Source organism: Belonocnema kinseyi, chromosome 1, assembly GCF_010883055.1.
Source record: "Belonocnema kinseyi isolate 2016_QV_RU_SX_M_011 chromosome 1, B_treatae_v1, whole genome shotgun sequence".
Lineage (NCBI taxonomy): Eukaryota > Metazoa > Arthropoda > Insecta > Hymenoptera > Cynipidae > Belonocnema > Belonocnema kinseyi.
This window is the reverse complement of record NC_046657.1, coordinates 128,306,243-128,327,704: the sequence shown is the minus strand read 5'-3', so window position 1 is coordinate 128,327,704 and position 21,462 is coordinate 128,306,243. Positions and strand designations below refer to the sequence as shown.

At 30.5% G+C, this 21,462-nt stretch overlaps 1 protein-coding gene across 1 annotated transcript in view; it reads right to left on the bottom strand.

The window, feature by feature from the left end:
- The window catches only part of LOC117179960 (prolyl 4-hydroxylase subunit alpha-2-like), a 57,875-nt gene that overhangs the window by 24,305 nt on the left and 12,108 nt on the right, over positions 1–21,462 (bottom strand). Inside the window, exon 3 of the mRNA XM_033372220.1 lies at positions 488–594. Coding sequence (XP_033228111.1) covers positions 488–594 — 107 coding nt within the window. The remainder of the gene's footprint in view (positions 1–487; positions 595–21,462) is intronic.

Here is a 21,462-nt window from a genome sequence, read left to right as displayed (position 1 = left end):
ATCAGCCTTGGAGGAGATTATGTTGAGAAATAAAAACAAAAAATTCTTAAAAACGTTGTTTTTCTTGGTCAGGCCGGAAACTTATCAATCCACCCTCGTAATATTCAGTTACGTTGATCTTTTATAATTTTTGTGAAAAGAAAAAAAGATATTTTTGTTTTTAAAGTGCTTTTTCCATAATAATTTAAATAATTATTGAAACTGCGGTTTGCAATTTTTATATTGTGGTTTTAATAAGCAGTGTAATATTCTTTTTTCCGATTTCCCAGTGTTTAAAGGACATAAATAATACGAAGATTTTGGAATTGTTTGAAATGCGTAGACTTATCTCAAAAAGTGCCTCGACCTCCTGTGTTTTGGACGGGTGGTCCCTGAATTCTATGAACTTTAGGTCAGGTATTAATTCGAAATGAAAATATGCCTTTTACTATTTAACGGCAAAAAGGGAACAATTTTTAGATTAAATAAATCTTTTGGAATATCTTACTGGATGTAGAGCACAGCGGTCACTTCCATCAGCTTCCTCCTTAATATCCTTATCACCATTGACGCAAATTTCCTCAGTTGCAGCGTTAACAGTTAGGGAGTTCTTTCCTGGAGATAGGAAATCAATTTGATGCGTAGGTATTATATTTTGTATTATATATCTCTGTTATGGATGAATGTGATTTTACGTATTATTATATTATTTTTTAATTTATTATATTATATTATATATTATTACATAGTATTATGGTATCCCGAGGCAATATCCTAAAACTCTCTCTGTGTTCTGTTAAACCGAGTTCGTGCCGATGACTTTAGAGTATTGAGCGAGCACGTAGCGAGGTTTCAAAAAAATATTCAATGTTTGACAAGTGCTCGCTAAAGCCTCTTTGTGGCTAATGTAATGAAAAAAATAATTAATACACTTTTGATCAGAACGGTATAGTGAAAATTATCTTCTTAGATCGTAAGTACCTTCTAAGCAACGAGATCTACGTATAATTAACTTCTCTAAAAGAAAGAAAGAAAACGACTGCAAAAGTTGAATCAGAGGCCTTGCTCATTAAACCGCTGCAAGGGGAAATGTGTGCACAGGTCTTAGGAGATATAGGTCAAGTACACTAATGGAAAAAATTAAAGGCTAAAAAAATGTCCGAATTTTTATTGATTTTTCAGAATGCTGTTTCTCAGTAAAAAATGTTCGTATCAAGGTCTTGAAAAAGCATTTTGAAGCTTTAAGTGTCTAGTTTTGAGACTTTTTGGCGAACAAAAATTTTCAACTACATAATGGATCTCGACGTTTTGAGACCCCCTTGAACGGCCGTCCGTCCGTCCGTGAACATGATAATTCTCGACAAAATGAACTGATCAAATCAAGCTTTAACCCACTTTTTTGGATCCCATAATGGAGAACGAGTTCGTTAATTAGCCATTTTAAGCAAAAATTCAAAAAGCTAGAGCATTTCCAAATTTTTTGGGACCATTTTTTGGATTTCAAAATTTTCTGTAGGGTTATTAATAGTACTAAAAAAATCAAGCAGTTTAGCCTAATGCCTTTTTTCGATAAGAGGAAAATTATTAGAGCATTTATTAAATTGTAAAAATCAATCAAAATTTCCAACTTTAGGCTAAACAAGGCATGTTATGAAAAAAGGTTAGAAGAAAAAAATTGCTTTTTAAAAGTCCTCTACAAGATTATATCACCAACTTTTTGGATTTTCTTAAAAATCAAAAATACAAATTTGGATTTTGCAAAAAAAAAATTAAAAATTCCATTTTGTGGTCAAACTATGAGAGATGCGAAAAAAGATTATTAAACAAAAATTGTGATAAAAAAAGTCGAAATTCGTTAATAATAACTTCTTTATAGGACGCGTAGTTTCAGTTTTATTCGTGAAGAATAATATTGAAAATAAAAATTAAATTTTTGGAAAAGGCAAAAGGTACGCAAATGAATTGACAGGGAACAGTTTTTTATCGAAAAATTATATACGAATTTGTGAAAATGTATTAAATTACCATAATTTATGATTAAGAAAGTTTTAGAAGTGTCCAAGATTTGAAACTACAATAGTCCAGTTTTGAACCAAACGACGCGAAGTACGAAGAAAAGTCTTAAAAAGAAATTACAGCTTTCAAAAAATCCTACGAAATTTCCTTTAACCATTTTTCAATAATTTTTATTTTATTTGACAGTAGTATGGCGAAAATCGATAAATCCAATATTACGCCAAAAGACGCGAGATACGTATAAAATTTAAAAGAAGACTTGTAGAATATTTTGTTTTATCCATACAAATTAATATGTGACAAAAATCTTATTTTGAGTATTACAACGCGAGATAGAGAAAAATTCCTGAAGAAAGTATTGTAATTTTTTATTTACTTTTAGGGATTTTTAACATTTTCAAAGGATAAGAAAAAATAAACATTTTGAGCCAAACAATGCAAGATTTGAAAAAATTTCTTGAGAACAAAAACGGTGCTGTTTGAAAGCTCTACAAGATTATCATAACAACCTTTTAATTTTTCGTAAATCTTCAAATTTTTTGCACAAAAAAATTATAAAAAATTCAGTCTTGCCGTCAAACTATGCAAGATGAGAAAACAGATTTCACAAAAATTATGCATCCAAAAGAGATCTGAAAATTGTGTATGGAACACTTCTTTACAGAACAATTGGTTTTTGTTTGATTTATAATAATCAGCAATAAAATATTAAATTTTTGGAAAAACGACGCCAGCTACGAAAAAAATGAAAGAAAAGTTATTCACTTAACACATAGTTTTCACATATCTCCAAAAAAGAACGTAGTAGTTACATTGGGTCCAAAAAACCCTACGCAGAAGAAAGGGTCTATTTGCGTTATTTTTTATTTATCGACTCAAACCTTGAAATGGATTTCATTTTAGAGCTTCATCTCTAAAATTCAATAATTTTTTCTCCTCTTTATACATTCTTTTATCTTGACAAAACGTGAGAAGAGAAATTTCCAGAAATTTAAATTTTCCCACAAAAATATTCTTTCAAATTTCAATTTTTGAGATAGAGCAAAAAAGCTTTCTGCATCTTACTCCCAAAATAGTGTATGCTTAAGGTAAAAGATAGTATTATAACCAGCTTTAAAAAAAAGTATAGTTATTTTACAGTTTACTTGTAAATTAAAATGAAAAATTCTTTTTATGAAAAAACCTGTATATTTTAATAATAATTACTAACTATGACTAATAAATAATAATAATAATGATAATTAATTAATCATTACTACTGATATTAGTGATGATTGTTACTAATTATTAATTATTTTATTCTTTTATTAATCATCTTATGGACCCAGTGTTGCCACTGTGGGTTAAAAAAGTGTTACAAATTTGTCACTAATCAGTTTTTTAATGCGTTGATTTTGTTTTATTCGTGAAAAACAACATTATAGATAACCAAATTATATTCTTGGAAAATCGACACAAGCAACGAAAAAAAAATTAAACAATGGTTTTGGTTTCAATCCTAAAAAACAAATTAAAAATTTAAATTGTTGTAAAAACGACACTCCCTATGCAAAAAAATTAAAAGACAGAAGTTGCTTATCAAAAAATAGCTACAAATGTGTGATGAATATTTTTTAATAGGACGCATACTTTTTGTTTTAATTATAAAAAATAGCATTAAAAATATGAAAATAAAATTGTTTGAAAAACGACTCGAGGTACGAAAAAAAAATTAAGAGACAAAAGTTATTCGGCCAAAAAAGTGTCAAGCACGAGACACGTGATGACAATGTGTCCGTTAAAGCCGAAAGAGTTTTAACAAAAGATAATTTGCAATCGTCTCAGCCCCACGATTTTTCGCCAGATTTTGCATAACTTCACTTTTATTATAATAATTAAGAAGCAAAGCATCGCACTGCAAAATCCAAAGAAAAATTGTGTAGCCAACTAAATTTTCGATCCAACAATACCTAATATTTTTTCAAATTTTTTCTCAATAAAAAAATTACTTGAATTTTTTAAATTCAATCAATTCACTTCCAGTAAAAAAAAGTGATTTCAAACTATATGAGAATCAAAAAAATCGAAGCCTCGATGGACATAACGTTAGATAGAAAAAATGCTATTATTAAAAATATGTTCATTAGGTTGTTACAAAAATGCATTGGACATTTTTAAAAAAAATTTTATGGGGACACCTAAGAAATTTGATCAAATCCACACAAAAATGAATGCATTTTTTTTTGTTTTGAAAAAATGATATTTGGATGTGCCGCAAGCCCTATGAAGTTTAACACGTATTTCCCATAAGAATAAAAGACGTTTTTGTACATTATTTTTAAGAATCCTTAATATTATCTCCATCCAATTGAAAGTCAATATTTCTCTTCAGAATTAGTTATAGAATACGAATAAAATATCGCTTTTCAAATATTAACACCATACCTCTATTTTATTGGGTCCCAAAAAAACCCCATAAGTAAAACAAATGGGGGTTTTGGGTTTTTTGGCGCTAATTATGACTTTTTTGTGGCTATCTTAATGCAAATTGTTTCTGGCAAATTAAAGAACATTTGATACTGATAATTAGATGTTAACATAAATTCTTTAAACAATTTATTATTGTTTTTAGCAATTTTCTCATAGAATGGAGTTAGAAAGACGCGTTTTTAAAAAAAAATTTACACTTTTTGTCCAATTTTTAAGTGGAGTGAAGTGATAGTTCATCAATGTTAACACAGAGTGATTGTTTAAAAAATTTATTATAATTTTTAATAACATTCTCTTAGGAACATTCTACAAAATTGCAGTTTGTAAAAAATTACTTGATGTCAAATTTTCAATTAGGATAAGTTAGAATGTCGCGGCTTTTTCTGAAATTTGCAATTGTTTGTCTATTTTTCATTAGGCGTGACTTGATAATTAATTATATTTAGCAAAAGTAATTTTTTAAACAAATTATTATTGTTTATGACTATCCTCATCTATAGAAATGTCTGATAGTTTCGGTTTTTCAACAATTTTTACCTTTCTCTTCTTTTCACTTAGTGACATATTGATTAATGAATGTTAACAAAAAAGTTGTTTGAACAATTCAATATTGTTTATAACTATTCTTTCTTAGATGAGTGTTAGAAAGTTGTGTTAAAAAAAAGTCTTCAACTTTGATTCGCCTGTCACATTCTAGCACTTATCTAAGAAAATATAGTTAAAAACAATATAAAATTGTCGAAAAATCGTAACTATCAGGTATTGATTTGGATGAAGATAGTCATAAACAATAATAATTTGTTTAAACAATTGTTTTTCTCTAATTTAATTAGTTATTAAGTCACGCCTAATGAAAAATAGACAAAGAGTTGAAAATTTCAGAAAAAACCGCAATATTCTAGCAATTAAGAAAAGATAATATTGTTAATAATGATAATGAATTGTTTAAACGATTATTTTTGTGAACTTGAATTCCTTATGACATTACTTTAATTGAAAATTGGACAAAACGCCAGGAATTTCAGAGAAAACTGCATCCTTCTAGCATTATTAAAATATAATATTATTAGTTATAATAATAAATTGTTTAAAAAATTAGTTTTCATGACTCTAATTAAATAAATAACTAATCTTGATTGAAGATTTGACTAAACGTTTTTTTTAACTTTAATTTTGCAGCATTTTACTAAGAGAATTTTATTAAAAACAATAATGAATTGGTTAAAAAACTTATGTAAGCATCTAATTATCACTCGGAAACGGTCTTTTATGTGCCAGAAACCATTTGCATTTAAAAACCGCGAAAAAGGCATAAGTAGCGCCAAAAACTCGCAAACCCCATTTTTTCACTTATGGGGTTTTTTTTGGACTCTATAAAATAGACTTGTGCTGTTGATATTTGAAGAGTGATATTTTACTCGAATTCTATTATATAGCTAATTGTGAAGAGCAATGTTGAGCCTCAACTCGATTGAATTAATATTGAGGATTCTAAATAAGATTGACAAAAACGTCTTTTTTTTCTTATGGGAAATACGTGTTGAACTTCATGGAGCTTGCGGCACCTCTAAATATTATTTTTTTCAAAAAAAAAAAACAAATGCAATTATTTTTGTTCGGATTCCAACAAATTTATGGGGTGCCCTTAAAAATTCGAAAAAAATTGAACCACTCTGATGTTCATAGATTCACAAAAACGTGCATAACTCACGTTTAAGAATTTTCTGTTCTGTTATAGAACAAACTAGGTCATATAATCATGTGTTTAAACATATGAGCTCACAGCTTGAAAAAGTTTCTGTGAAAACAGATTTTTGTGTCAACAACGTCGTCTCCGCCAACGCTCTAATTTAAGAAAATATCACCAATTCAGAAAACACAAAGTTTTATATAAGTTTAAAATTTTCGAAAAAATTAACTTGTAAAAATAGTAGCACTTTCAGGAATAAAATAAAAAAGTAAAAGTATTGAAATCGTACGATTTCAAATACAGAATATTTTAAAAATGAATATTGCAAAATCATTAGTAAAAGGAAACAAATATAAAAATTTGTTCCTTGTAGTTCCCAAACTTATACAATTGAAAAAAAAAACAATTTTCACTAAGATATTAAAAAAGGATGAAAAAGGATGGTTAAATTTTAATTTGAAAAAATAGTTTTTTACACAAAAAGAATTTTCTGCAAAACTGTTAATTTTTTTACCAAATTGTTGGATTTTCAAGGCAAAATAAGGCAAATCTACTAAAAAACAGTTGAATTTTCACCCGAAAAATACGAATTTTCAACCAAAAATTTCATTGTCAGTCATACAGTTGATACTTTAAACATATAGTTAAGGTTTTAATTAAAAACATTAAAAATAAATAAGTTTATACAATATTGAAATTTTAAAAAAATATAAAAATGTTCCTAAAAAAGAAAAGAGAAAAATTTTTTTTTTGAGCAAAATAAAAAAGAGGAAAGAAAAATGAGAAGGCAAACAACCAAATCCCCTTCCTTCTCTTTCTCATTTCTTATTTATTTTTTATTTTTATTATTATTGAACAAAATTTAAAAAAATTTTAAAAAATAATCATTAAAGTTTGGACACTCATACAGCACCCTTATCAAAGCAAAACAAATAAGGGTGTCAGGAACAGAAGATCGTGGTTTCGTTGCTGCTCCTGTCTGCTAGAATATTTTTTTATTAATTTTATTTTTTCATTTTATTTTTTCTTGCTTTGATAAGGGTGCTGTATGCGTGCCAAAACGTTGGTGATCTCTTTTCTATTTTTCTCTTTTCTTTTTAGGAAAATTCTTCTCTGTTTTCAAATTTAAATTGGAAAATTTTATGGAGGTTGTCTAAATTTGGTCGTTCGATTCTTGAAAATTTCAGTAAGTAATTGAACTTTTAACACAGGTCATAAAGTTTATACCTAAAAAATTAATTTTCAATAAAAAATTAAATGGTTGATATTTCAACGAAAAAAAAGACATTTCAAATAAAAAATATTTGAATTTGACAAAAAATACAAATTTTTAACACTATACGCGAATGGTAAACTGTAATATATTAATTTACAATAAGGGAGTTGTATTTTACTCAAAAAATTGATTTTTTACGAAAAAAGTCGAATTTGTATTGAAATACATAAATTTTTAACCAAATAGTAGAGTTTTCAACAAAAAATATAATTGTTTAACAAAAATGGAACAATTATATTTTTATTCAAAAAATTAAATTATAACAAAGAAACGAATAAAAAATTTTGCCAAGTAGAAATATTTCCAAACTGGAAGAATATTCAGAAAATTTGAGATAGAAGAAAAAAAACGAATGAAAGTTTCAATATTGATGAATAATTTTAACATTTTGAATTGGATTATTAATTTTTAAGCAAAAATGAAATAGCCAAATTCAAATTTGAAATTTTTTTAAGAAAAATAATTCAATAAAAAACGTGTTTTTTTATCAAGCCATTGAATTTTCGTTCAAATTGTTGAATTTTGAACCCAAAAATATGAATCAATAAAAAAGTCAGTTTCAACCAAAAAGTTGTATTTTTCAACAAATACGTGAGTTTTTAGTTTAAAAAGTCAATTTTCCATCACTAAAAAGGAATGTTTGACAAATAACTTCAATTTTTAACCAAATAGATCAATTTCAAACTAAATGTAGGAATCTTCAGCCAGGAAAAAACTAAACCTTTAAGAAAGTAGTTGAACTTTCCATCAATGATTTAAACTTAAAGTTTGCATTTTTTACTAAAAAATGGACTTTCTATAAAAAAGACAAATTTGTGAAGAAATCAATAAATTTTTAGTAAATTAGTTGAGTATACAACTAAAAGGATAAATTTTCAATCAGAAATTTAATAGTTAAATTTTTAGTTGAGCAGATTAAATTTTAACATAATAAAAAAAAACAAATACGAAAATTTGCACCATAAAATGTGCCTTTTGCAATTTGAAATAAATACCAGTTCGCCTAAAAAAGAAAAAAAGTATTTTTTTTAAATAAAATAAGAAAAGAGGGGAAAATAAGAAGACAAATAAACAAATACCGCTCTTTTCTTTTCTTTTTTAATTTCTATTATTAGCAAATCACAATAAAAAATAATTTGTAAATATTATTCACCAACATTTCGGCACTCATACAGCACCCTTATCTAGGCTACGAAAAAATTCACATGCTGGAACAGCAACGACACCACGATGCTGTTCCTGCTTGCTCAATCTTTTTGCCTTAATGAGGATGTTGTAAGAGAGCCGAAACGTTGGTGATTATTTGAAAAAAAATTTTATTGTTTATTTTATTTTTAGAAATTGTGTATCATTTTTCAAAATGCAATAAGCCCACTTTATGGTGGTTTCCTAAATTTAGTCGTTGGTATTCTTATTTTTATTTGTAAGAATTCTGCATTAAACATTTTTAATCTTGAAAGTGAACCAGTGAAGAATTTGATATAAAACACAAGAAAAAAGTTTCTAGATCTAAGTATTTCAATTTAAAAGGGTTTGATAACATGTTTGGGATTATTCTTTAGAATTTCGAAATTTTTATAATGTATAGATTAAGCTCACCAGCACAATTAAAGAGAACCGTAATTGTAAGAAGTACTGTTTGAATAAGGATCTTCATTTTTGATCAAGGGAATCCGTATACGTCGACTGACAAATTTGGAATGTATTCACCGCTAGATATAAATTTTCAATGTTTGTAGACTAATCTGGAGAAGGAAACAGAAAATTCATCTAGGTCAGAGTAATCTGATAAAGTCAAAAACACCATTTCACAGACCTTGGACTCTAAACTCAAAAATTCTACGCGTAAATCCTCGTAGAATCCTAAAATTTAATTTTTCAAATCCAATATCTCGTCATCTTAGAGTTTTGAGTAGCTGAAACTTTTCTATAGTAAATAATGCAACCTACAGGGGATAATCATTAACTAAGAGCACAAATAAGAGAAAAATAATTTTTATTTTTATTTATTGAAATTTACAATATCTTAACTATTGATGTGATGAAATTGATTATTCTAAAAGCATTAGTATTTTTAATTAATGATTATCCACTGTAGGGAGCTTTCCTATACGCTTCCTACTTAAAAAAATATTTTAGCGTTAATAATAGTATTATATATAAACGGACCCTAGTTATTCAGAAAGGTATGAAAAATATGTGATAAATATCTACATTTTCAATTTATTATTGTTTTTAATTTATAATTTTAAATACTGCACCTAATTTTAGGGTTAAGTTACATAAAATATAACTTCTTCACTAGCACAAAATAAGGATATTATATTTTATGTATTTTCGAAACACTATCATTATAAATTATTATTTATTTATTTTTATTATTGAATTATATAATATTATACATTATCCTAAGCGACGAAGACAAGCTATTAACAGATTTTCTGCGGCTTGAAACTAGGCCGACTGACTGCAGCCCGGCATACACAATAGATAGCGTGTTGCATTTCACAGTCGCAAGAAACACTCAATTTTTAATTACAAAAAAAACAAGATTATTTTTCGAAAAAATCTCTGTTCAGGTCAGTTGAATTGCCTTTAAATCAGGTGGTTAAAATAATAAATTAAATAATGTATTCTTATAGACGTATTATGGATCAGGGGAAAAAGCGAGTTGTTTTAAGAGCCTTAGGGCCGTGTGATGAGTGGCTCATGTGACCAGATTCCTACCTGAACGACGCTTTTTTTATTTCCTATCTTATATTCACACGTCATGCCACATCGAGTTGAAAAGTTGAGATACTAAACAAGAAGCTCTAAGAATGGTGTGTCTGGTCCGAAATTTGGATAATTATGAAGAAAGTTTTCTGTCGTAAATATTTTTTTTTTCTTTTTTCATAATTATTAAAATATATGACCAGCCCCACCTTTCTTAGTGCTTCTTATTTATTATCCCAAATTTTCAACTCAATGTGGCGCTTCGTGTGGAAATAAGTCAGAAAATAAAAAAGTGTTTGTAAGGCAGAAATCTGGTCACGTGATATTACATACTGAAAATCGCTTTGATATATGTGTTCGCTATTAAACCTCGCGAACCTTCACAGTAGGCACAAAATCTGGCGACGTCTTTAAGACATTGTTACACATCGTTACGACATCTTTACGACATCCTATGTCCATGTCGTTTCAGTGTTCTTGCGATATCGTAAAGACATCGTCAGATCATACTACTTATTTACGATATCGTAAAGACACCTTAACGACATGGACATAGGATGTCGTAAAGTTGTCGTTAAAATGTCGTAGCGATGTCGTAGAGACGTCGCTAAACTTTGGGCCCACTGGATTTTTTTCGAAGGTTTAAATTTTGCGCAAGCCCCCGATATTGACGATCCAGAAGGCTCTTTCAACTGCTGCATTTGAAAAAGGCAAGCTAAGCAAAGAAATTGCTGAACGAGCGATATTTTCGAATTTCGATCTATTATTCGCGTCTTTTGCGTCAAAAAATTTTGCCCAATATTCATCCGAAGATTTCCTGGAATTTCTAATCGATAAAGAAGATTCCATTGTTAAACGCTTTCATCAACGTCGACGCAGATATTTTTTAAAAACACGGTAAGCATCAAATGTTCACATCAAATCACATCAAATGTTACATCATTTTTTTCAGGCGCTTTACCCCTATAAATCTCCCTTGAAAATCCCCCCCCCCCCCCCCCCCCAAGGTTTCCCCCTAAACATTTTGTCCCCCTAAAATCCGCCTTGGGAGACAGAAAAACCCTCAAATCTAGGGGGGAAACCCAATTTGGTAACACTGACTCGCGCAGCCGCAGAGTGCACACGTTAATCAATACGAGCGGGGTTTTCAAGATTATAAAATGCTTAGTTTACAAAAAATGTTTATTTATTGTTGTTTCACTTGAAAATGTTATTGTACTCTGCTGATCTCTTTGATTTTCGATTTTAATTTAAATCGTATGTCTAATTCGGAAATAGTTTCATTATTTTAAGCATAATAATATAAAAATAATATAAAATTATTTTAAGCAAAATAATATGTCAAATATATTATACATTTCCCGTAATGTTAAAAGAAAAATATTATTGTATGAACAATATTTAATGGGCAGAAGTTCTTTTCAAGGACTAAAGAAAAAAATTTCAGGAAATTAATGTACTTTAACATTTTTCAACAAAATATAATAAACAAGAAATATTTGTAGATAATTTATTTACCATGTAATCTTATACAGTTTACAATAACTTTACCGAACTAAATAGCAGCTAACCACAGCAGATATTTTATCTCTCTACTGCCTTCTATCGAAATATTTGAAGTTAAATTTTGTGCGACCCGTCTCGTTAGCTCTAATAGTACTTAGTTTGGGCGTTCTATGGATATTCCCAATGCAAGCCCAATTAATAAAGTAAAAACTAAATCGGCTTTATCAACATAAGTTTTAATAATTAAAAATTCGGAATAATTGTTAGCGTTGCAGGATTTCGATGAGATTAAATTCACTTACTCATTTCATTAAAATAACGTGTTAATTAATCTGGAACACCCACTATCGGCGTTCTATGAGTATACCCAATGAAATCCCAATCAAAAAATTAAACACTGATCGGCTTTGTCAAAATAAATTTAATGTTTAAAAATTTGGAATAATTGGAAAAGTTTCAGGATTTTGGTCGGATTGCATCCACGTAATTATTTAAATAAAATAATTTGTGAATATATTTCATTTTTTTAATTGGACTTTCCAGTGGGTGCCCGACTGGTTTGCTCCGATAGTGCCCACTTTGGGCGTTCTATGGGTAAGCCCAATGTACACCCAAGCACAGAATCAAACACTCACCAGCTTTATCAACATAATTTTTGATAATTAAAAATTCGGAATGATTGGTAAAGATGCAAGATTTGGGTAGGATTCCATCTATGTAATTATTTAATTAAAATCATTTGTCAATTACTTTCACTTTTTGTTTAATGAGCTGCCCAGTTGGGGCCCAATTCGCGCCACATCATTAGTTGGGCTAATTTGGGCTGATTTCCATATCGGAAAATTTAAAGCTTTTTAAGAATTCCGAAAGATTTCAAAAGAATAAAAAATTTGTTCTAACAGTCCTGGGATAACTTCAACTAATTTATTATTTTTTTAAATTAATCTTTCATGAAAATTCAAATTCTAAATCACAGTAAAACTCTTCTATAGTGCCAATTTTTGGGCTGACGGTGGGTGGGAACTAACTCATTATAGCCCGCTACGCTTTTGTTTGTTCGTGCTTGAATGATCGCCTGAGTGACCGCCGCATATTCCGCGCACCCAGCGCAGCTATAGAAGGGAGTGCTATTAAAGAGTTTCACTGTACTTTAAAAAATTCTAAAAATACCGAAAGAAATCTGGAAGAGTTTGAGGCGATTTTTTTATTTTCGAAAGATTTTTTTATAAATTTTAGGAAAAATCATTATTAGTTTCAAAGATATATGTAAAAGTTTAAAAAAAGTTTAATTGATTTTAAAAAGCCGAAAAATTTCGATTTTTGAAGATTTTGAAAAAAAGCTTGGGGATTTTTTAAAGCTGAAAAGACTTCAATACAAGAAAATATTTGTATAGATTCCTAGAAAATTTGTAAATTGTTCTTTATTTAGTAAAATTAATTTTAAGAGAACATTTAAAGGATTTCAAAAGATTTCAAAAAATTTATAAATTGTCTAAAAAAGAATCTAGAAATATTCAAGGTAATTTCTTATATTTTTAGAATATTTTTAAAAAATGTTCGAAAAAATTTTAATTATTTTAGAAAATATATTGAATTTTTGAAGGAATCTTGCAAATAATAAAAAATTTAAATAAATTGTCAAAGAAAAAGTTCAGGAGATTTAAATAGAATATTTTAAAAGATATTTAAACAATCAAAACGATTCTGAAAATTGTCAAAAAAGAATTTGGAAGACTTTTAAGAATTATTTTAGTCGGTTTACGATATATTTGGCAACATTAAAAGTTTGGAAGGGATTACGAATATTTTAAAGCTTAAAAAGATTTCCGAAAAATCATGAAATATTTTTTATTTTTGCTTCAATTTCCCAAATTCTTAATATCTTTTAAGATAAATTTCAGTTTGCCTAAAAAATGTTGCAATGTTGTGAAACAAACAAAATTTAAATTTAAATTTTCTAGATATATTTTAGACATTTCTGAAACTTTGGGAAGGATTATATCAAAAGGATTAATTTTAAAGTGAAAAAATAAGGATAAATAGATAAAGTTAGAAAATCATTCTTGTTTTTTCATTTAGAGGAAATAGCCTGTAAACATACGTTATGTTTTTCGATTCGACCTTACCTATTTATGAGTTTTACAATATAACCTTATCATTGTTTAAATGAAGCTGAAAATCTTGCCCGGGCGGTCTCTCAATTCGGGTTTGTAAAACTATTTCATAGTCATTGAACTTAAATTTTTTTTATTTGAAGTAATCGAAGTTCAACTGCAAATTAAAGTGTTTAATGTCGAGCTCTTTTGAATCTAAAGCCTTTTAAAATAGAACATATGTAACTTTTAAATCAGAAATGTTTGATTTAAAGGGTCAATTATTTACATTTATAAGATAAAATTCTTTAAAATTTTTTAATGAAAGAATTTTAAATAAAATGCCCTTAAACTTTAGAATTTTTAACAATTAAATTTTATAAATTAAACGAGTTTAAGAGGTCTGATTAGAAAATATAAATCCACATTCAGAAATCAAGATTAATAAAAGTATTTTGTAAACAATTTGCCTTTTTTGCTAGAAATACAATTTTTTTGTCGTAAATGTTTTGGTACATATTTTTTCTTCTTGAAAATACATTGATTTAATTAAAGTTTTATTGCTATCTTGGCTAGACAAATTTATTTGATTAGGGCCATGTGAGGAGTATAACAGCTGATCAAGTCAGCCTTAAGATCAATATTTTTTCATCCATATTGGAAAATAAAAGTTTAAATAACGAGGAAATTCTTTTCGGGAAATGTTAATAAATATTAAAGGATCGCTTGTGCCCTTGCAAAAGAGTTAGGGGAAGAAAAAAGTTTATTTATATGAATAATAATTATCGACAAATGCATTTAGACTTTACAGCAGAAGCAGGCAGAAATTTGACTTCTAGCTTTCTCTGTCGGTACTCATGCAATCTGTTCTATCCACAGGCCCGTGGAAGTTCAAAGTTGTCTACTCGCTGCATGGACACAGGAAACACGGGACTAGGCATACCATGGCAGCGCCCACATGTTTATATTTTCATGCACAGTTTTTCGGCAAAAATGCTCGTGCGCATAATCAAGTGGCACATCGTAAGATTGCGGCTCTCCTCACTCATGGAATTCTCCCCCCCTGCCGTGGATTCAACCCCGCTCACCAAGTTAGGATGGCATGCCTAGTCTTGTTTTTCCTATGTCCATGACTCGCTGCGCCTTATAACTAGCCCATTGACAATTTTGAAAATTGATTCCAGTGGTTTACATATGGCAGGGTTAGAAGGTAAAAAATTCCGCTCGCTGTTTTGGACTCTAGACGCTCATATTGTTAGAGCAATCGCATCTTTGGAATTTAAGTGCAGTAATTAGGATGAACTGCAGCGCAGTCGATGATTTAGAACCCCTTTACTTTTCAGGGCGCCCTTTGAAATGGGAGAGGATGGGCCTCAAAAGTTTTGAAATCCCTTGAATATAAATGAAATTGATCTTATTTTTTAAGTAAAAGGAATACGTTGAAGTAACTAAAAATATATGTTAATCTCTAGGAATCTCTAGAAGTTTTATTTAATTTCACTCATTCTATAAATTTTTCAAATCTTTTGATATTCACCGGAATCCCTTTCTAACCCCTTAAATCTTTTGATCAAAGTTCCCTGAAGAAAACCGCTTAGATCGTTATAAATCTTTTAAATCCCTTGAAATCCTTAAAGATTCCTAAAAACCTATTGAGACGCTCAGGATGCTGATATGCATAATCAGGGGTTTGAGGGAAGATGTAAGGGGGGCTAAAAAGCAGATGGAAATTTTGAGCAAGGACTTGAGGATCAGAAATGAGAAATTGGAAAAGGGAAAAGAAGGTTATAGAGCTGACGGATAAAGAAGAAGGATTAAAGAGGGAGTTGGTGTCGGCAAGGATTTTATAAGAGTTCTATTAGGGATCTGACGAGAGTTCCCCATCCCTAACAGGGCACTAAAGGGAAAAACTAGTCGAAGCCCAATCTGCCTACCACAAAATTAGAGAGGTGGGACCCCTGTGATTGACTTAGGTTACGGGGATACAAATATATTCTGAATTTACAATTTAAAAAGAGTATTTTATTATTGATTTAATATTAATAATAATATAATACGATAATATAATAACATTAATTATTATTTTTATCGAACGCAGTTGAAACACAGTTAAAATAACTGTACTCACAAATTTTACTTTTTTTGCACACGCCGCGCCACATCAAGTTGAAAATTTAAGATAAGTTGGGGGTAATGCGAAATAAAAATAGGACAAAGGATAAAAGAGTTTTCATTGATCACGATAAGACGAGGAAAGAAACGGAGGTGTAAAGAATGCTAAACGGCTGGAATATTAGGAAGAGGAGTGAAAGTTAGACATCGAGGGTAGAGTATCGAAAAAAAGTAGATGAGAAAATGTGGATATGTGAGGAGGAGATGGAGGTGAAACAAGAAATACAGCGGAATTTTTTTATTATGAAGTAAGGGGGTGGGGGTAAATAAGGATTAAGGAGTGGTGAAGGCTCTGTACTTGAACGTAGTTCAAGTAGTATTCAAGACGTATATCCAGAAATTTGATATGGTGAGACTAATAGCGAATTCGGTAGAGAGAAAGGATTAGGATGAAACAGAGCCAAAGTTGCCGAAGGATTATAGGTGGAGGATTCAGGAGGTGGTTAGAGTAAGGAAGAAAGGAAGATCTAGTGGGGGTATTATGATGGGGATTACGGATGGAATAGAGGAAGGCGTTCATAGTGATAGAGAGGAGGAGGGGATGTGAAAGGCATTCAAATGAGGACAGTAATGATAGGAGAGGTAACTTGTAAGTTTGTGACTGTGTACAAAAAGGCTGGGAAGCAAAGGATTAAAGAAAGAGTAAATCACCCTTTACGCAAGAGAGAGGAGTGAATAGCAATGGTAGTGCAGAACTTAAATGTAATAATTGGAATAGAAGGGGTCTCTTACAGGAAAGGGAAGAGCTTTTAAAGGAAATCGAAGGATAAGATAAATAAGAAGGGGAACATGCTAAGAGACTGGATGGAGAATAGAGGCTGAGCAGTGGCGGATGGTATAGTAACTGGGAACGAAGATTGAGAATAACCTATGTAAGTAAAGTTAGGGTATTGGTGATAGAATATGTAGTCAAGAATATGCAAGGTTGGGAGGAGACGGAGAAACTTTACAGTGGAAGGGAGAGTAGAATCACCATCATCCATTGTAGTTTCTGTAGGTAAGTGGAAGTACGGTGGAAGTCAAGGTGCAGAAGAAGTGTTGTTGAGGGAGAAGGTGAGCTGGACGAAGAAGGCTATATAGAAGTATCAAAAGCAGTTAGAAGAGGTGCGATTCAAAGAAAAGTCGGCGGAAGAGATATAGGAAGATTCGAAAGAGGAAGTTAAAGGGTGTAAGCAAAAGAAGATATTCAGGAAGAAGAAAGAAATGGTAAGGCCGTGGTAGGCTAGAGAATGGAAAGATATGAAAAACAGGGTGAAAAGGAATTAGAAATTGGGAAAGAGGGGAATGAGAAAGAACTTCAGATTGATGTGTACGTACACTCAAACTCCAAAATACAACCTCAAAAGACAAGGGAGATCAATAGATACAAGCGTTCCGGCTCCAAAGAAGCGAGCAGCATCTCAGTGGGCACAAAGTTTGGCGAGGTCGTCACGACATCGTTGCGACATCTTTAAGACAACTTTACGACATTCTATGTCTATGTCGTTAAGGTGTCTTTACGATATAGTAAATACCCAGTGGGCACAAAGTTTGACGACGTCTTTACGACATCGTTGCGACATCTTTACGGCAACTTTACGACATCCTATGTCCATGTCGTTAAGGTGTCTTTACAATATCGTAAATAAGTCGTATGATCCGACGATGTCTTTACGATATCGCAAACACACTGAAACCACATGGACATAGGATGTCGTAAAGATGTCGTAAAGATGTCGTAAAGATGTCGTAGCGATGTCATAAAGACGTCGCCGAATTTTGTGCCCACTGGGTAAGCCGTATGATCCGACGATGTCTTTACGATATCACAAAGAAACTGAAATAACCTGGACATAGGATGTCGTAGCGATGTCATAAAGACGTCACCAAATTTCGTGCCCACTGGGATTTTTCCCTTCTCCCCTGCCATATTTGAGAGTCCGGCATGCGCAAGAGAGGGCTGTCTTGTTTAGACGTATGAGTGCGCATACTAGGTATGTGTGCGTTCTCATGCATTACCCCCGAAATCTAAACGTCACAAGTCAGAGTCCCTTTCATGGTCACGTCTTTGGAATTTCTGATTCCCGAACTTCTCGTTTCTTCAGAGTTTGAGTGTACTTTGAAAAAATCACAACTCGAATGTGGAAATATGTTCGACTTACATTGATCCAATTTTTTGGCATTCATCTATGCATAAGTTAAAGAAGGTCATAGAAGCAGGAAATGTGACAGGAAATTCTAAAATGAAAACGTGATGCTGTAACTATTTCAACTTTATCTAAACAAGGCGGAGAAAATTGTGACACTTTTAAAAAGGCTACGTGACATGAATTTGGATCATACTTCATCACTTCCACGAACCTAATATAATCACAAGTTATTATCTTACAATTTGAACACTAGCATAATTAACACACAAAATCGATTTTACTTAGATTCACACGTTAAAAATATGACAAACACCTTATTTTATTAGCAAACTCACGCTTGACAAATTATACTATTAGATTTAATAAAAGCAGAGAATTTCAGAATATTTCAAGTGATTGAAAAAACTTTGAAATAAAAGCAAAAAGGGAAAAAGAAAGGTCCAAATGTGACGTCCTGCAAGGAAAGGTCCCACTTTCTCTGTATAGTGTTAAGATGGTAAACATGTAGCCGGATTAATAATTTACAATTTTAGACTATTTGTTATGAAAAATGGTAACATATCAATGTATATAAAAGAGGTATCCTAATGTCCACTTGCATCCACCATTAGTTTTATCTTCCCCCCAAGCACGGGATAGTTTGGCACTCTTACATAAGCGAACGGAGGTATAGCATCTCTGAACTCTGGACAATTGCGTGAAAGATCTGCTGTGTACACTTTTTTTCCTCCTGTTACCATGTATATGGTGTATTCTTCAACAAGTGGATTCTTATTGTTAGAAAGTTCTACGCTGAAAACGCCTTTTAAATATAGATTGATACTATCGATTTTTAGAAAAAACCCGTTCTCCGGAACAATTGTATCCAATGATATTTTTTTTCGCCATTCCTCACATGAAAACCACTTTATCGATACTTTAGGTGCTTCACAAACAACGTCACCTGGCTTTCGAAGAATAATCTTGCTATCTTTGTTAATCGAAACAGACTCACTCTCTGAATCAAATGACTCGATCACTGCACCTAGTTTTATAACAAAAAATAAAGATTGTTAAATTATGTTTAAACTTGAAAAATATATTTTAAGCATGAGTAAGCTGCTTTGTTTTAATATTATATCATATTAATTTCACTTTTACTGACATCTTAGAATCTAGATTTATGATATACCACAATGTTTTTTTTTTAAATTCTTGCAAAACTTTAATAATTTAGGTGGTCTTATGCAATTAAAAACTTATACAATTATGCGAAAGAGATGCACTAGCACTCCAAAAAACGAGAATTAAGAAATCGGGAATTCCGAGGATACGACTGTGAACAGGGGATAATGCGTGAGAACGCACACACGCCTACTACGCGCATGCGCACGTTTGATCGAAGATAGCACGCCATCGCGTGCGCCGCACTCTCAAATAGGGCGGGGTACAGGGGAAAAAATTCCGTTCATTCCTTTGGAGTGGGGCGTTCGTATCTGAGGAGCACTTGTATCTTAGGAGCTCGTATCTTTGGAGATCGATGGTATGACAATGCTCAGGTCAATAATTGAATAGTGAGGGATGCGGTTTGGCTGAGAAAAGCCGTAAAATGACGAGAAATATAATGGGCCGAGTAAAAACCGAGAAATTACCGGAAATGGAAATTGCATTTTTTAAATGAATTCAGTGTACAGTTATTAAAATAGAATTTGTTGTTGTTAAAGAGTACTCATTTTTGTTAAATTAGTTAATAGTTGTCATACATCCAAAGAATTTTTATTGCAAAAGGAAATTTATAATATACTTGAAGATATTTAACATTAATTAACTTATTTGTTCACGTGCATTTATCAATTAATTCGTTGGACTTAACCCACAAAAATAAACAATTTTACCCTAAAGACCATAGAAATGATCGCTTGCTTTTTATAAATAAAAAAACTTATCATACAATTTAAAGAATTTAACGTTCGTATCGTTTTCATTTCAGGAAAGATGAGATTCGGCTAAGAAATATAATTTCAATTGGAACTGTGAATTTTTTGTACAGAGCGGGAATATTTTTAAAGAATTATAAGTGGGATTTGGAAGGATAGAATTAAAAAAATTTGTTTTTTTTAATCAAATTTTTTTTAATCTTTCACGTATTTTGTCAAAAAATAGATTTTGTTGTTAAGAAAATTATCTTTCTCTTTGAAAGTTTATCTTCTGGTTTAGAGGTTCTTGTTTTTAAATAATAATTCAAGTATTAAAATTAACTATCGATCACTTTAGTTAAAAATTTGATTTTAGGTTGTAAGGAAGATTATTTGGTCGAAAGTTTAATTTTTTTCTTAAAAAAATTTTTTTTTTCAATTTTTATAGTTTTTTATAAAAAATTAATTTCTTTCGTTAAAAAATTAATGTGGAGTGACACCTATACTTATCGATAGTAACTACTCAGTTGATAATACATATTTGCATTGCAATTGAAAAAAAAATTAATGAAATAACCATTGACTTCATACAGATTGCAATCGGGCGGCGAGATTAAGTCTAAGTGCAAGAAATTCGCATCAGTAAGTCCACACGTTAGATAATATCATAGGTAGTAATAAGGGCAAACTGCAGCACAGTGTGTCATGTAGATTCCTTTCTATTTGGCTAAGTATCTAACACCGCTGAAAATCTGCACTACAGACCGAAGGTAATTACAACCACCAATAATTTGGCATAACATAGAACTTGGTTCGGTCCGTAAATGCTCGTTCGCAAATACTCTCGAGAATATACTCAGCACTTAAGGTTTAACATAGCATTTATAGAATTTGATTGGATAAAGAAAGATGTTTCAGGCAAGAGTTGCAGAGGACAGAAAGGATCAAGTACAAGTATGAATGACCTTGACCTTTCAATCGATTTTCAAGGTTATTTAAAGGTCAAAGTGTCTTTTTTATAGGAACACATACTTTTAACCCTAGATTTGAAAAGAACGGGAAATTTTACGCTTAAACTAATAACTTCAAAAATAACATAAAAATTCACATGTATAAAAATAAAAAAATTATAAAAATAAGCATTTTCAAATGACATTTTGCTAAAGCGCAAAATGAAGGTGTTCAATAATCGTCCTAAAACTGTATGTAATTTATAATTATATTTTAAATAAACATAATAAATTAATAATGTATAAAAATCAATTTTTATAATATTTTAGTAAGTATTAGGTAATTTTCAGTATCGGAGACTGTGCTTTTCAGTTCTTTAATATAATCAACCCCCTCCCTTCCCCTGCACCAATCTTACAGAAAAAAATTCGAGACTACAAAACTGGTGAAAGGCTTTAATGAAATGTATTAAAATCCTACTATCGTTTATATAAAGATAGAAATCTGACACAATTGTGCTCTTTTATTAAACGTGTGTGTTTGTGTGTGTATGTTTGTTACTTGTTTTACA